This window comes from Colius striatus, chromosome 23 (genome assembly GCF_028858725.1).
Source record: "Colius striatus isolate bColStr4 chromosome 23, bColStr4.1.hap1, whole genome shotgun sequence".
NCBI lineage: Eukaryota > Metazoa > Chordata > Aves > Coliiformes > Coliidae > Colius > Colius striatus.
In genome coordinates this window covers 562,851-576,546 of record NC_084781.1, presented here as the reverse complement: position 1 = coordinate 576,546, position 13,696 = coordinate 562,851, and the positions used below count along the sequence as shown (strand labels likewise).

The window sequence follows — 13,696 nt, the reverse complement described above, 5'->3', positions numbered from 1 at the left end:
GTTCAGGCCGCGCCGGTGACACGGCTCTAATTGTGCCACCTGGGAGAGAGAAACCTCTTCACCCTGGTTTTTTCCAGGCTCCTGCCCATGGGCAGCCTGTCTCCAATGCTCTTTGAGGAGCTGGGCTCTCGTTGCATGTCTTCAGGTGGGATTTGGGGAGCTCAAAGGAGCCCCTCACCCATTCTTTGCCACCCGTGATGGCAAGGAGGAGACACAGAAGCCGTGTGCTGAGGGAAGATGATGAGCAATCAGGCCTCCTGGCTTGGCAGGGGGAGGGACACCCAGGCTGAGATTGGAAATCAAGCCAGAGGTTCCTTCCTCACAGCAAGATGATATGATCATCATCACAGCCCCAGAGTGTTTAGAAACAATCAGACTCCAGTAGCGGTGGCTGGTGTATCACACCGAGAGCAATCAGACACCAAACATGTCCTTGTCTGCAGTTCAAGCCTGAGCTCTTGAAGTTGGGGAGGAGGTTGCAGGCTTTCTCACTGGTTTTTTTGTTTCTGGACAGAAAAAACCCTCAACCCAACTAGGCAGGGGGAGCAAAACTGGTGTCTCTGGTCCGAGGTGCAGCAGCTCCACTGTCAGGATCTGGGCTTGGCTTCGTGGGGGAGCTGAGATGCCCATGTCAGGGGTGGAGAGGATTTGCAATCAGAGTGGTGGGGGTTAGAAGGGACCTCTAGAGGTCACTTTGATCTGCTACAGCAGGTTCCCCTCGCTCAGGGGGCACAGGAACGTGTCCAGGTGGGTTTGGAAACCTGAGAAGGAGCCTCCACACCCTCCCTGAGCAGCCAGGGCTCCCTCACCTCAGCACCAAAGGACTTGCTCCTTGTGTTTAAGTGTCTGTTGTCTCCAGTGACAGGACAAGGGGTGATGGGAAGAAGCTGGAACACAAAGAGTTCCATTTAAAACATAAGGAGAAGCTGTTTGAGTGTTTGAGTGAGGGAGCCCTGGCCCAGGCTGCCCAGGGAGGGTGTGGAGGCTCCATCCTTGGAGCTCTTCAAGACCCACCTGCACACGTTCCTGTGTGACCTGATCTAGGTGTGAGCTGGTTCTGCAGGTTGGGTTGGACTGGATGAGCTCTGCAGGTCCCTTCCAACCCCCAGCATGCTGTGACTGTGTGACTCTCTGATGGCAGGGTGCTCACAGCCATCACCTCTGGCCACGAGAGCGACCTGGCACGTGACAGCACAGCGAGTTGAACACACTGCTGGCAACAGAGCAACAAAAGCCATTCTCTGTGCAATTTGTAGCAATTAATAGCCATCCCCAGGAATGAAATGTTAATTAATTCCTTCCCCCAGCCATGCATTTATTGAAGGGATTTGTGGGTGTCCTCAGTACTTTTATTAAGCAATTAAAATGCATCCAGGAAGAAGATATTTCTCTGTTTTAAGGCATTCTGAGTAAACACAATTTATATGGCAAGCAACTGCTTTATTTATGCACTGTTAATTACACATGACAATCCTCTTCCCTTCCCTGGGCCACACAGCACTGGAGCAGCTCATCTGGTTCGAGGAGCCACTGGCAACTGCAAAGAGCTTCCTTAGCAAGGGGCCAGGGAGCCTGCAGTGTGGATGTCAGCAGTGCTGGATGGGGCATTACACAGAGTTCAGGCAGCCCTGTGCTGTTGGGGCAGCTAAGGATGAGCTCAGCTTGCTCCTGAGCTGTGGGAGAGGGCTGTGGCCTGATGAGCAGCTTTATAAAGAGCCTGTGTAAAGAGTCCCACAGCCTCCCCGGGGCTGGCAAGTAAATAGCTCGTTCACTCATGCTGTTTGTTGAAGAATTACAAGCCCTTGCACTGCAAACAGAGGCAGGTATTAGTGAGGGTGAGCTTGGGCAGCCCTCAGACAGCTCTCCTCTCTGGAGGAGGCTGAGGGGAGACAGGAGCACTCTGCAACTCCATGATAGGAGGTTGGAGTGAGCTGGGGGTCAGGCTCTTCTCCTGAGTGACAGAACAAGAGGAAAGGGGCTCAAGTTGCTCCAGAGGAGGTTGAGGCTGGAGCTGAGGCAGAACTGTTTCCCTGAGAGGGGTGTCAGCCCTGTGCCAGGCTGCCCAGGGAGCTGGGGCAGTGCCCAGCCCTGGAGGGATCCCAAAGCTGAGGTGCTGAGGCTGTGGGTCAGTGCTGGGCTGGGCAGGGTGAGGGGAAGGGTTGGACTCCAGCAGCTTCGAGGGCTTTTCCAACCAAAACACTTCTGTGATTCCATGAAATAAGGTTGGTGAGACATTAGGAAGAAACCTGCCCAGGGAGGGTGTGGAGGCTCCTTCCTTGGAGCTCTTCAAGACCCTCATGGGCACGTTCCTGTGTGACCTGATCTAGGTGGGAGCTGCTTCTGCAGGGGGTTGGACTGGATGAGCTCTAAAGGTCCCTCCCAAACCCTATCATTCTGTGATTCTCTGATTCTATGAAACCACAAAGAGCCAAAGCAGTGAGGTGCTTGGGTAGGGCTGCTGGAGCTGGCTTTGCATCTCCTCTGCTCTGTTGTAGTCAGATCCTGTTTGTAAATGATTCCTGACAGGTTGAGAGGTGAGTAAGGCATGTTCTGGGCTTATTAAAAACGAGTGCCTTGCCTTCTGGCTGTCCACAAGCACATCACAGGGAGCTTTCCAAGAGGGTTATCAGCTGTTGTTATTAAAAACCATTTGACATTATAAGAGATCCATCCTGCTTGTTCAGCCACATCGATTGAGCCATGTTAAGCCTCGGAAAACTGGAGCAGGAGCCTCGATCTGTGCTGGAGCACGAGGGCTCGCTGCTTGTGACACTCAGGAAAGGCAGTTTGGAACAAAATCCATCAAGCCCCGTGCCAGGGTTGTCAGGATGTGTTTTCCCCAGGCTGCCACAAAGTCAAACAACTCAGGGAAGCCTTACCTTCCATTTGGCTTTGTCCAGGAGGATCTCACCTGCAGTCTGCCCAGCTCAAACCCATCTCCAGATGCTGCTCTGTCTGGTTTCCAAGCCCCTGGTGCCGTCTGTGCCTCTGCTGGGATGGAGGAGCTGCAAGGATATGATCCAAGGAGCTCACAAATCCCTTTTATCCTCATCTTGAAACCTCTTCCTTGTCTTTTGCAAAGCAGGGAAAGTGATTTTGTGCCAAAATAGCCAGGCAAGTGTCAGGCTGGATTCCCTCAGGGGTTTGGTGCTGTGTCCCATCAGCCACCATAAGGACATGGCTTCATGTACCCTTTAGCACCTGAGAAGCAGAACAAGACCCTCAGGGGCTGGAAATCTGCTCTTGGCTGGGATCTTCTGTGGGGACAAAGCTGTAAAATGAGCTTAATGGAGCAGAAATGCTCCTAACAAAAAGCACAGGGTATTTCCAGTACACCAGCTGATGTTTCCTTGTCCCTCTAAATTCTTTCCCTTCCCCTCATCAGAAATCACTGAGATGTGGCTTCTGGCTTTTTTGATGTCTATTCTCCAGCCCAGAAGCTGTGCAGAGCTTCAGGGATGCCGTATCAGGGCTCTGGCAGATGCCCTTTGCCCGAGGATGAGGAGCAGCAACAAGGGACAAGCTGCCACCTCACGATGCCCAGAGCAACCTTGCTGCCTGACATCTTGCAAACCCCTTGGTGGTCCCTCTGGAAGGAAAAAGGCATCAAGGACCATACAAACCTCTGAAATAGCACCTGGAATCACAGAGTCATTTGGGTTGGAAAAGCCCTTGGAGCTGCTGCAGTCCCAGCCCTGCCCTCACCCTGCCCAGCCCAGCACTGACCCACGGCCTCAGCACCTCAGCTCCACGGCTTTGGGATCCCTCCAGGGCTGGGCACTGCCCCAGCTCCCTGGGCAGCCTGGCACAGGGCTGACACCCCTCTCAGGGAAACAGTTCTGCCTCAGCTCCAGCCTCAAGCTCCCCTGGGGCAGCTTGAGGTCAATTCCCCTTGTCCTGTCATTCATTACTGGGGAGCTGAGCCCGACCCCCAGCTCCCCTCAGCCTCCCGTCAGGGAGCTGCAGAGAGTGCTGCTGGCTGCCCTCAGCCTCCTCTTCTCCAGGCTCAACACCCCCATTCCCTCAGCCCCTCCCCAGCCCCTTGTGCTCCAGCCCCTTCCCCAGCTGCCTCACATTAACCTCTCATCCAGCCCCCCCAGGCCCTTTCCCTGCAGCAGTTTCCAGCCCCTCTGCCCCAGCCTGTGGCTGTGCCTGGGCTTGGGGAGGCCCAAGGGCAGGACCCAGCCCTTGGCCTTGTCCAGCCTCACACAAGAGGTTTACATACAAGGTTTTGATGGGCCCATCTGGAAGGTGTCACTCAGGCTGGCTGGTCCATAGCAGGAAGCTCCCTCATTAACAGGCTCAGCCCTTGAAATACAGGCGGCGTCGATTAACTATTGACAGGAGAAGCCAGGAGGAGGGGAGGGAAGCTGAAGTGGCCAGTCAGCATCTGTTAGAGGTTCAAAGAGAGATGGAATGGGAGGGCAGCTGAGTGCATACCAAGCAGCTCACATCTGTGCCTCTGCACAGCCCTCTCAGAGCACAGATGTCAGCAGAGGGTGTCTGAAGCCTGGCAGCTCAGCTCTCCTGAGCCCATATTGCCCACGCTGCTGGCCCTGGGGGGTTTCCTGGGGTCACAGAACCATTTGGGTTGGAAAAGCCCTGGAAGCTGCTGGAGTCCCAGCCCTGCCCTCACCCTGCCCAGCCCAGCACTACCCCATTGGCCCTCAGCACTGGCAGGGCACATACCCACCTGCCATGGGGCAGTGTTTCCCTGGCTCCAGCCCCACTGAGGCACTTGGGGAAGCCTTTTGTGCCTACAGCCCATTTTTTGGCCCTGTGAGCCCCCCACAGCTCCCATTGTCTCTGGTTGCCTGTGAGGTGAGCCTGGCATTGAAGCAAGAAGAAGCATGCCTGACCCCACAGCAGGGCCAAGCAAGGGGTGGGTGCAGAGAGAAGGACATTGAGGAGGAGCAGGAGACACGTCCTCCTCCCTGGGAGGACCATGAGCAGATGCTGTTTGCTTCACCCAAAACCACCCCACTGAGCCCTCTGAAGCCCCAGGTGGGGCAGGTCCAGCTCCCACCACCTCCATCTTTCCCCAGCCCATCCCCATCTTATCCAGACACCCCAACCAGCAGAAGACAACCCCAAAACAACAAGGGCAGAGACCCCTCAGGGAAATCCTCTTTCCTCTGATTTACCTGTCAGTTCTTTTGGGAGATTTATGATGTGAGGTTGGGTTTTTTCCCCCTGCCTACCTTCCTATTCCCCTCCCCTGAAGTGCAGGCTGGAGTTTCACACTGCCTGACAGCATCTCCTGTCTTTCCCACCCTCTCCCAGAGTGGCAGGTTGCCAGATGGTGCCCTGTTCAGGTCACATTTGCTCATTGTTTGGCAAACAGCAGCTTAATTCAAGTGCTGAGTTGACAGCTTGTCCTCCAAGCCGATTTGCAAGTTGCAGTGTTGCAGAAGCCAGCTTGGCTTTCCCAGGGTAGTGCTCTTTCAGCTGCCTTAAAGGGATGATTCTCTTTTGATTGTAAGGGAAAGAATACACAGAAGAAAAGGGTGGAAGTGGGTGGGGGAAGCTGAGTTCTCAGTGGGTTCGATGTGGAAGGACCAGCTGGTTGGCAAGGGACTGCTCTCCTGGCATGACTCTCCACACCCCATCCTGTTGTTGAGGTCTCATACCCAACCCTAAGGGATGAGTTGTGGCTTCCAGTGACACAGAGTCTCGCAGGGAAACAGCAGTTTTGGTTTCTTTTGGAAGGATTCCTGTAGGGATGTACCCTGCACATCGCTGTGTCCTCACCTCCCAGCCCCTCCCTGCACCCTGATGGACAAGGGGCATGTCCTTCATGCAGCCTGGGTGCTGGGTGAGCACCACAAACCCACCACCATCATCACCACCACCACCATGCTCTTTCTTCTTCAACAGGTGGGCAAAGAAAGGGCAGGTTATAAAGGAAGCATCTGGGGACTTCTACGAGACCGTGGTGGATCACACCTTCTTCTTTGAGCCCGTCTCCTGCGAGGTCACCAACGCTCTGGGCAGCACCAACATCAGCAGGACAGTGGATGTCTACTGTGAGTAGCCTGTCAGCTCCAGGCTGGCCTAGTCCTGGGGCTAAGCAGGGCCTACAGAGCTGATGACAGTTAACAGGACTGCTGTTGGTTGTCCAGGTTGACCAAGTTGACTTGCCCAGGGTGACCAGGACCAGGCTGCCCAGGGAGGGTGTGGAGGCTCCTTCCTTGGAGGGCTTCAAAACCCACCTGCACACGTTCCTGTGTGACCTGATCTAGGTGGGAGCTGCTTCTGAGGGGGGTTGAGCTGGATGAGCTCTGCAGGTCCCTTCCAACCCCCACTGTGCTGTGATTCTATGACTTGCTGGGCTCTTGGTGGTGATGCTCATGATTTCATCCTGTGCCCAGCTCATGGTGCTGGTCCCCGAGGAGCTGGTCACTCTGGGGTTGCAACAAGCACCTCTCTCAGGCCCTGCTTTATTTGGTACTCAGCTATGACCCATAGGTCCATCAGGACCTAGAGCTGCTGCCTCTGACAGGGTGGATGGAGGGTTTCTGGTTGCCACAGCCCATCACTGGGAGTAACTCTGCTCTCCTCTGTGCAGTTGGGCCCAGGATGGCGACAGAACCACAGTCCCTCCTCGTTGACCTGGGCTCAGACGCTGTCTTCAACTGTGCCTGGACTGGGAACCCCTCTCTCACCATTGTCTGGATGAAGAGAGGCTCAGGAGTGGTAAGAACCTCTGCTGGGGAACAGCACAAGGTGCTGAGTGATGTTCCTCATGGAGCAAAGCCCACAGCTATGGGCCAGGAGCTCCTGCAGGGACCTGCTGGGTCTACGAGGCTCCTCCAAACCCAGAGGACAAGGTGGCACTGCAGAGCAGGTCTGCAGGGCTGTGGTGCCTGTCCCCAATCAGGCCAGAGAGTTAAGCAGTAGAGGCTTTATCAAAGCCTTGGTAATGTTTTGGTTGAAAGTACTGATGGAGCCATGAGGAGGAATGTGTGCAGGCAGGCTGGGAGGGACAAAGGAAAACCCTGACTCCTGAGGATCAGTGCAGCACAGGAATCGAGGCAGTGGGCTCTGGCCCTGCCCATCCAGGCCTGGCAGAGCTGTGAGCCCACACACTCAGCCCAGCTCACCGACAGACAGGGGCTCTGGGCCTGGCCCAGCAGACTTCTCCATGGCTCTTTTGTCCCAAAATGCATGAGCTGTGCAGATATTAATGGCAGCTCTGTCAGCCCAGGGAGACACACAGTGCTCTGATCACAGAACCATTTGGGTTGGAAAAGCCCCTGAAGCTGCTGCAGTCCCAGCCCTGCCCTCACCCTGCCCAGCCCAGCACTGACCCACGGCCTCAGCACCTCAGCCCCACGGCTTTGGGATCCCTCCAGGGCTGGGCACTGCCCCAGCTCCCTGGGCAGCCTGGCACAGGGCTGACACCCCTCTCAGGGAAACAGTTCTGCCTCAGCTCCAGCCTCAACCTCCCCTGGGGCAGCTTGAGGCCCTTTCCTCTCGTCCTGTCAGTCATTACTGGGGAGCTGAGCCCGACCCCCAGCTCCCCTCAGCCTCCTGTCAGGGAGCTGCAGAGAGTGCTGCTGGCTGCCCTCAGCCTCCTCTTCTCCAGGCTCAACACCCCCATTCCCTCAGCCCCTCCCCAGCCCCTTGTGCTCCAGCCCCTTCCCCAGCTCTGTGCCTGGCTCTGGCCACGCTGCAGCCCCTCAGTGTCCCTGTGGCAGTGAGTGAGGGGCCCAGCACTGACACAGCCCTGGAGCTGCAGCCTCCCCAGGCCCAGCACAGGGGACAATCCCTGCCCTGCTCCTGCTGCCACCCCACTGCTGATCCCAGCCAGGATGCCCTTGGCCTTCTTGCCCCCCTGGGCACGCTGCTGGCTCCTGTTCAGCCGCTGGCACCAGCGCCCCCAGGCCCTTTCCCTGCAGCAGTTTCCAGCCCCTCTGCCCCAGCCTGTGGCTGTGCCTGGGCTTGGGGAGGCCCAAGGGCAGGATCCCACACAGACAAAAGGGCTGAACTAAGCCACCTTAAGAAGCTAAAGGAGGCTGAGTCCATGGGGCAACACTGACTTGGGCAGCCCAAGGCTGGGTGTCAGCAGACAGATGAGGTGGGAGGAACGAGCCGTCACTGTCCTCACAGACCGAGGAGGGAGTGGATGTTGAGACACAGAGTGTTTAACCATAATGACTGAGGGAAGGCCATCTCCTGGGAGGGAATTAGAGACTTGGGAGAGATGATGGCTCGAATCAGCTCAGGAATCCCAGTGGGTCAATAATCCCTGAGTGGTTTCCATTCCCACAGCTGCAGTTGTTGTTTCTCTGGGTTATTATCGTTACAGGCGACGCTCTCACACTGCACACTGCTGTTTCATTGCCTCTGAGCTGCTGGAGCGTGTGAGGAGGCTGAAAGGAGCCATGTACAGTGAGGACAAGGTCCCCCTGTGCTGGGCCCTCCAGGGCTGTGTCAGTGCTGAGCCCCTCACTCACTGCCACAGGGACACTGAGGGGCTGCAGCGTGGCCAGAGCCGGGCACTGAGCTGGGGAAGGGGCTGGAGCACAAGGGGCTGGGGAGGGGCTGAGGGAATGGGGGTGTTGAGCCTGGAGAAGAGGAGGCTGAGGGCAGCCAGCAGCACTCTCTGCAGCTCCCTGACAGGAGGCTGTGGCTGGAGGGGAGTAAATCTTTGCTCCTAAGTGATAGGACAGGAGGAAATGGGCTCAAGCTGCCCCAGGGGAGGTTGAGGCTGGAGCTGAGGCAGAACTGTTTCCCTGAGAGGGGTGTCAGCCCTGTGCCAGGCTGCCCAGGGAGCTGGGGCAGTGCCCAGCCCTGGAGGGATCCCAGAGCCGTGGAGCTGAGGTGCTGAGGCCATGGGGTAGTGCTGGGCTGGGCAGGGTGAGGGCAGGGCTGGGACTGCAGCAGCTTCAAGGGCTTTTCCAACCCAAATGATTCTGTGAGAGACCCAGGAGAGTGTGAGTCCCACTAAACACAAGCATTTGCTTGGATTTCTTTTATAATCTAAACTAAAAATATGGATTTTCATTAAAAGGGATCTGAAACTGCCTCATGCCAGGTCAGGGGTGAGAGCCTCATCTTGCTACAGAGAGACTCAGATCCACATCCAGCCATCCCTCAGGGCTCCACCTGAGCACTAATTCCCTGAGGCATCAGCTGAGCCAGGGCATTGCTGAGCAAGTTGGAGGAAGGGTTGATGGGCTGGCCCCAGCCTGGAAACTCCTCAGGGAAGGGAGCAAGGGCAATGGGTAGGAATCAGGCCCCTGGTACACGTTTCCAGCAAGGAAAGGCATCGCTCTGACAGCCTCTGGTTGGTTTAGCCCTGCCTCTGTTGCTTTCAGTACCACCAGTGCTGTGCTTCTGCTGACAGCCCCTGCTTCAGCAATTTCCAAGGTTTAATAAAGCTGCTAATTGCAGTGTGGCCAAAAGGAGATTTGTTTATCCCCAGCTATCCAGCCCCAGTTCCCTCCTTCCACCTCAGGGTTTGGGATCCCCGAGTCAGCCTCGGCCGTGGCTTTCCTGCTCCGGGTCACGAGGCACTTGTGCCACCACAGCCACCAACCTTTAGTGTCTTGAACCTCTTGCAAAACTGTTTGTAAACATTCCAGTCAATAAGGACAGAACTTATATTCCCCCCTTCAAAACTGAGCTGTCTGCTTATCCTTTAATCAATAAACAAACCACACCACCAAACACTTTGGACTCACCCCTTTCATTTGCTCCGGGCTGCCCTGCCTCTTGTCACTCCCATCTCTTGTCACACACCACATCTCTCTCCCCCTGACAGCAAACCCTGTCTTTCTTTCCAGGTCCTGAGCAATGAGAACAAGCTGACCCTCAAGTCTGTCCGCCAGGAAGATGCTGGGAAATACGTGTGCAGGGCCGTGGTGCCGCGGGTGGGCGCCGGGGAGCGGGAGGTGACGCTCACCGTCAACGGTACCTCTGGCTTCCCTCCCCTTGCTGTTCCATCTCATGGCTTCACTCCTCTGCCTCTGACAGCTCCAGGTGTACAGTTATCATGGGAGGATGAGGGAACCCTGGTCCAGGCTGCCCAGGGAGGGTGTGGAGGCTCCTTCTCAGGAGGTTCCAAACCCACCTGGACACGTTCCTGTGGGACCTGGTCTAGGTGGGAGCTGCTTTTAGCAGGGAGATTGGAGTGGATGAGCTCTAAAGGTCCCTTCCAACCCTTCTCAATTCTGGGATCCCCCCTGAACTAATTGCTTTCAGGGCAAATCCCCCCACAGTTGGAGCAGGGAGGGTCCTTCCCTGCAGGCAATGCAAGTGGATTGGATGGGACATTCATCTGCCTGGAGATGAATGGGTTAAAGCAGAAAAAACCCAACTCATCAGTTCCTTATTATCAACAGTGGCTTATTGAGCAGCTGGGAGCTGGCATCTTTAAATCTGTACCAGATTTCTCTTGCAAAAGCCTTGCAAGGTCAGAGATCACCATTGTCTCTGTTGTACAGACAGATACAGGGCTGGGAATTGAGCCTGGAGCCGAGACCAGCAGCTTAATCACTCTCTTGGAGCCCACGTGAGGATACCTGGGAGAAGCAGCAGTGCTGTCTAGTTCTCCCCCAGCTGCTTAGGGCTCAGTGGGCATTGGGGTCAGGGATGTGGAGCCACAGCTGAGCTCAGGAAGATGCTGAGAAGTTTCATCATGACCTGGCCAGGACCCCGCAGCAGCCGGTAACAAATGGCAACCTGAGTATGGAAGGGAAAGAGCCAGGAACTGGTCTAAATAGAGGATGAATTTTGCATGGTGTCTCACCTCAGTGGCAAACTGGCAGGCTTCTCTCACAAAGAGAAGGAAGGGAGCAGGGAAGTGGCAGAGGCATTGAAGAGTGGTGGTTTGAAATGCAGATAGTGGTGGAAAGGGAAGCAAAGAGGGCTGAAAACCAACCTCTCCTTTGACTTCAGCTCAGCTCCCTGGTGCTTGCAAAGCTCCTTCCCCAGGGGCTGCTGGGTTTTAATCCCAATGAAACAAGCTTTTGGAAAGCAAAGCAACAAATGAGCAGGAAGAAGCTGCTCCTTCCCTGACACCCACCAGGCAGGTGGGTGCCCTGAATACAGAGCGAGGCGCTCGGCAGCTCGGAGTGAGGATGGAAGGGAGAGCTCTGGAGAGCTCTGCAGCTCTTCTCACACAGCTGGGGGGAGCACACAGAGTCCATGCTGGGAGGTTCACCCCTCGGCTTTCAGCTTCTCAAAACCTTGCATGTGAACCTCTTGTGTGGGGTTGAACAAGGCCAAGGGCTGGGTCCTGCCCTTGGGCCTCACCAAGCCCAGGGGGTTGGGCTCTTCTCTCCAGGAATGAATGACAGGACAAGGGGAAACAGGCTCCAGTTGCCCCAGGGGAGGTTGAGGCTGGAGCTGAGGCAGAACTGTTTCCCTGAGAGGGGTGTCAGCCCTGTGCCAGGCTGCCCAGGGAGCTGGGGCAGTGCCCAGCCCTGGAGGGATCCCAGAGCTGTGGAGCTGAGGTGCTGAGGCTGTGGGTCAGTGCTGGGCTGGGCAGGGTGAGGGCAGGGCTGGGACTGCAGGGCTTTTCCAACCAAAGTGATTCTGTGATCCTCCCTGGACTCAGTGGGGATCTGCCACTGGGGTTTGCTGCAACCCCAAGGTGACAACGTTGGGGCACATCCTTCCCCTTTACACCAATAGAGAATCTCACACCTCCAAGTTGTGGTGGTCTCCTGACCCTCCAAGCCAGGAGAAACAAGACAGGCCAGTCCCAGAGCAGCATCTGCTGCCTGCCAAGCACAGTGTGTCCAATCCAGCTAAGGAATTCTGCTGAAAGGCTTCTCTGCTGCAATTCAGGAGGGAAGTTGAACACCTATTTTCAAGTGCTTTCAAACCCAAAGGGTGATGCAGCTGTTTCAGGGTTACCAGGACCCTCATTCCAATGGGCTGGGTCAAAGCACATTGAGCCATTTACCAGTGTCTGCTCTGCACAGACTCTGCTCGGTGCACATGGGCTGTGCAAATGCTGCTCCAGCCCACTGAAAGCACAGAGGGATCTTCATCTCACCCAGTGTGAGCCTCCCAGCCCACCTGTAGCAGCTCACCCCCCCTCACAGCAGTCAGAAATCAGGGCAGCACGATGCTGGGGGTGGGAGAACAACCAGGCCTCGCTTCCCTGCCTCCCTCAAGCCTTGCCAGCCAGGTCTGTGCTTGCAGAGAGCAGCCCAGCCCCGTGCCACCAGCCTGAAAGGAAGGAGATATGATTCAGAGCCTGGGTAGTGGGAAGGAGGATTATGCAAACAAGCAGCTTTTGGCAGGGCAGGAGCAGCAGAGGCAAGAAGGGAGCGAGGAGCTGTTGGCATCATCAGTAATCAGCAGCAGTTGGATTTGTGGCCAAAGCCTCTCCTGACTGCACACAAGGCTGGTTTGAAGCTTCCACCCAGGCAGGAGCAGCCCCTCGAGGTCACCTTCACAGCCTGAGCGAGGACCAGCACCCCTGCCCACCTTGCTCTGCAAGGAAAGGGTTTGTTAGAAGGGCTGGACAACCTCAGGCGGCTGATTCAGGGTTTGATGAGGATTCACCAAGTCTGGGAGCACAGCAGGGGCAGAGCTGCTGCACTGCATGGCCAGGAGAACATCCTGGTGTCCCCTCAGCTCAGTGACGCCTTCACTGAGCACATCTCCACTGCTGCTTACAGATGGAGACCTGGAGATGGCCCCTGGGGATGCTGACCAGCATGAGCCTTCTGCAAGGAGACAACCAGGCTCTCCAGCCAAAGCCTCCATCTGGGAGGGTTCAATTGGACTCAAGGTTCAGGTGGCCTCAAGGTCCAGATGGACTCAAGGTTCAGGTGGCCTCAAGGTTCAGGTGGCCTCAAGGTGCAGATGGACTCAAGGTTCAGGTGGCCTCAAGGTTCAGGTGGCCTCAAGGTTCAGATGGACTCTCAAGGTTCAGGTGGCCTCAAGGTTCAGGTGGCCTCAAGCAGGCTGGAGAAGTCATGGGATCATAAAATCATTTTGGGTTGGAAAAGCTCTTGAAGATCATCAAGTCCCAGCCCTGCCCTCATCCTGCCCAGCCCAGCACTGACCCACAGCCCTCAGCACCTCATCTGTGTGGCTTTGGGATCCCTCCAGGGCTGGGCACTGCCCCAGCTCCCTGGGCAGCCTGGCACAGGGCTGACACCCCTCTCAGAGAAGAGTCAGGGCTATCCTTTCATTCCTCTAAGTCCCCCAGGTCAGCAAGCTGCCTTCTCTTGTGCAAGCTGCCAGGAGCATAAGAGAAAACCTCTTCACCACAAGGAAATGTCCTTCTCAGGAGGTTTCCAACCCCACCTGGACACGTTCCTGTGCCCCCTGAGCCAGGGGAACCTGCTGTAACAGGGGGTTGGGCTGGAGCAGCTCTGCAGGGCCCTTCCAGCCCCCACCATCCCCTGATTCTCTGACTGCACAAAGAAATTGGCACCAGCCTGCTAAAAATAACCAGAACCAACAGCTCCCATCACTTATATCCATAGCAACGTTGCTTAAAGCCCTTCTCCTGCCTGTGGGCCACGCCAGGCTGGAGATTGGCAGCTGTCATGAGCAGCCAGAGCATGGTGGAGACTCAAAACCTCCAGCCCCAAACATAAAGAAGGCTGCAACTCCCTGCTGTCATGAAATGGACTTCAGTCCTCTGCTGTGATCATGATGACAAGCCTCTGGATTCCTTGAAGCAACAATAAAACCCAGAGCCTTTGACATTGTGCTGTTTAAA

General features: G+C 56.0%; 1 protein-coding gene across 1 annotated transcript in view; it reads left to right on the top strand.

Annotated features, from left to right (window-relative positions):
* The window catches only part of KIRREL3 (kirre like nephrin family adhesion molecule 3), a 176,305-nt gene that overhangs the window by 144,092 nt on the left and 18,517 nt on the right, over positions 1-13,696 (top strand). The window contains 3 exon segments of the mRNA XM_062013903.1: positions 5,878-6,026; positions 6,569-6,696; positions 9,792-9,918. Of these exon segments, the coding sequence (XP_061869887.1) occupies positions 5,878-6,026; positions 6,569-6,696; positions 9,792-9,918 (404 nt within the window).